The 2,433-nt window shown below is 37.5% G+C and overlaps 1 protein-coding gene across 4 annotated transcripts in view; it reads right to left on the bottom strand.

The window, feature by feature from the left end:
- Window positions 1–2,433, bottom strand: part of LOC108692678 (synaptosomal-associated protein 25) — a 52,694-nt gene that overhangs the window by 24,915 nt on the left and 25,346 nt on the right. Inside the window, exon 4 of one of the 4 annotated variants that reach the window (XM_018201051.1) lies at window positions 2,213–2,261. The exons of the other annotated variants lie outside the window; for them this stretch is intronic. Within the exon in view, the coding sequence (XP_018056540.1) occupies window positions 2,213–2,261 (49 nt within the window). The remainder of the gene's footprint in view (window positions 1–2,212; window positions 2,262–2,433) is intronic. 4 annotated transcript variants of the gene reach the window in all.

Genomic DNA, 2,433 nt, shown 5'->3' with positions numbered 1-2,433 from the left:
AGATATATATATATATATATATATATATATATATACACATAAGAGATAAAGACTATCAAAATATCGATATACATTAATAAAAATATCTGTATTGAGATGCAAAGTTAATATAATGGTTTATGCAATGATAATGTCCGTTTGCGACAACAATCCGCGCAGATTGTTGGATCGTATACGAGCCGTTTCGCGTCAACGCTGGCAAATAGCAGCAGCGATAGCAGCAGCAGCAGCAGCAGCAGCGATGACTGATTCATTACTGGAGGCACATTTTTACGTCATGTATATGTTGTGACCGACAATGTATGTCGTGAGAATTTCTCTCATATATAACGTTACATTTCTTAATAAGTCGGTGATGAGATATATATAGTGACGCACAGAGTAAAAAAATCTGAATAGAATTCGCGTTATAGTCGCATGAGCTGCATTCGTCAGGTCGTCAGGAGAAAAAATTTTCGTATGCTAAGATTTAACAGAGTCAAAAAGAGATTCTTTCGATTCCAACCAGAGATGATAAAAAATAGAATATTTAGTAAATTTATATGGGATGAGTTAATAAAAATTTGAATTTAATTTAATGAAAATGTTCCTCAACGACCCAAGATGCAGTCTAGGCGTAGTGTAATGGTACAAGTAGTAACATTAGTAATATTAGCAGTATCAGTAGTGTCAGTAATGGCGATATGGTGTAATCAGTATAGTAATCGTAGTAGATTCGACAGTAATGGTATACAACTTGCGATTGTGCAGTGGCAGTTGGCTGTCGATCTCTCTAATCGAGATTGCTAATCGAGCGCGAAATGATCTTCATTGTGATATCCTATTATAGTGTAAGGACGATTGTTTCTGTCTAAGCCTTCTTAAAAACGTATAAGAAGCGATTAAGGGAGAGCAAAGCTAAAGTGGAACCAACGATTGGCCCGCACACACGTTCACGTTAGAAACGTTAAGTCATTAAACCGCGTCGAAATGAAGTAATTTCAGGGTGCATTAGGTAAACCGAGCGTAAATTTCGATATTTTGGAGAGCAGAGTTCAGAAGAGAGAACTGAACTCCCCCCCCCCCACTCTCGCACGAAAAAAAAAGACTCTCGGAGATTTTTACCTGACGTTTTACGGAACAAATGTACGTCTCGCGAGAACTTCACGTACCGTCTGCGTCTGCGAGATCCGGCGCTGCCGAATTACTCGTACAAACGTTCGCTGAATTGGGACATGCTAATATCCGGCGCATGCACATTGTAATTAACGCGGATGATTGTTCGGGGATAGCAGTCCCCAATATCCTCGGGCCCCGGTAGAACTGAGTATGTTAATAGAATAATTTCCGTCTTGTTAACAGTTACAACCTGCGAGCATTTCGAGGCATTGACTCGAGATCATTGAATTAACCCTTTCGGTCGCTTTATAGAGAAATTGTTCCGCTCGTAAGAAAATATAATATCGAATATGAAATATATAAATATTTTCTGTATGCCAGAATCTTTCTTTGTATTAAGAGCTTTCGTCGTGTACGACCGGAAGAGTCAGTGTTCAATCGTTATACCGTCATGAGTGTGTTTAATTATCAGAGAGAATAATTACGTAGGTGTATTCAAAAAATTTAGCGCGTTTCTGAATTTCTCTCACAAGTAGCAAGCATAAATAGCATTTAGGTTGAAATCTATAGGATGCCCGAATACTGTTAACTATTATTGTTTAGCTTTAACATAAAAATATACGGGAAAAATTAGGGAAATCGCAAAAGTAATTTCCAAACAAAAAGATCTATTTTCAACCCTTATAAAATCAAATCAAATTGACTTTTAACTGTTTATTTTATTTAAAGCAGCCTAGCTTTTTAGAGATAGAACAAATTCAAAGGAAAGACATCTTATGACGGAAATAAAAATAAACTTTTAATTACTTTCACTCAATGAAATTAAAATATTCCTTGCACATCTCGCGTAGAAAGAACACAAAAGTTATAAAAAGATCGCTATGTGTTTTTCCCATAATTTTTCCGCTCGAGACTCCGTCATATTATACATTTATGTCATATGTTATACATTTGCGTGTCATGTGCGTGTGAGGAGGACACTCGCTTGTGGCTGATAGATGGTTAAATTGTAAGACGTGCGTAATTATACGATAACGAGTAGTTCCCTCGTTTCTTCATCTCCTACCCTCATTTTCGGCCATTACTTAATTTCTAACAAGCGGAATTCACTCACCTCCCTGGTCGTCGAGTGCGACCAGAGTGCGGATGCCAGCCTCCTTGCTCTACGACAGACAGAGGCAGCACAACACAGACAACCACCACCAGTGTTAGAGAGCAAGAGATAGAGATAGAGAGAAAGAAAGAAAGAGAAAGAAGGAGAGATAGAAAGAAAGAGAGAAAGAATTGACATCTTTCTTTACTCTTTCTTCACATCTTTCTTTTAAGTAAGTTTAT

The sequence above is a fragment of the Atta colombica genome, unplaced genomic scaffold, assembly GCF_001594045.1.
Source record: "Atta colombica isolate Treedump-2 unplaced genomic scaffold, Acol1.0 scaffold78, whole genome shotgun sequence".
In the NCBI taxonomy this organism is placed as follows: domain Eukaryota; kingdom Metazoa; phylum Arthropoda; class Insecta; order Hymenoptera; family Formicidae; genus Atta; species Atta colombica.
Note: the sequence above shows the minus strand (reverse complement) of the source record. Positions and strands in the feature narration are given on the sequence as shown.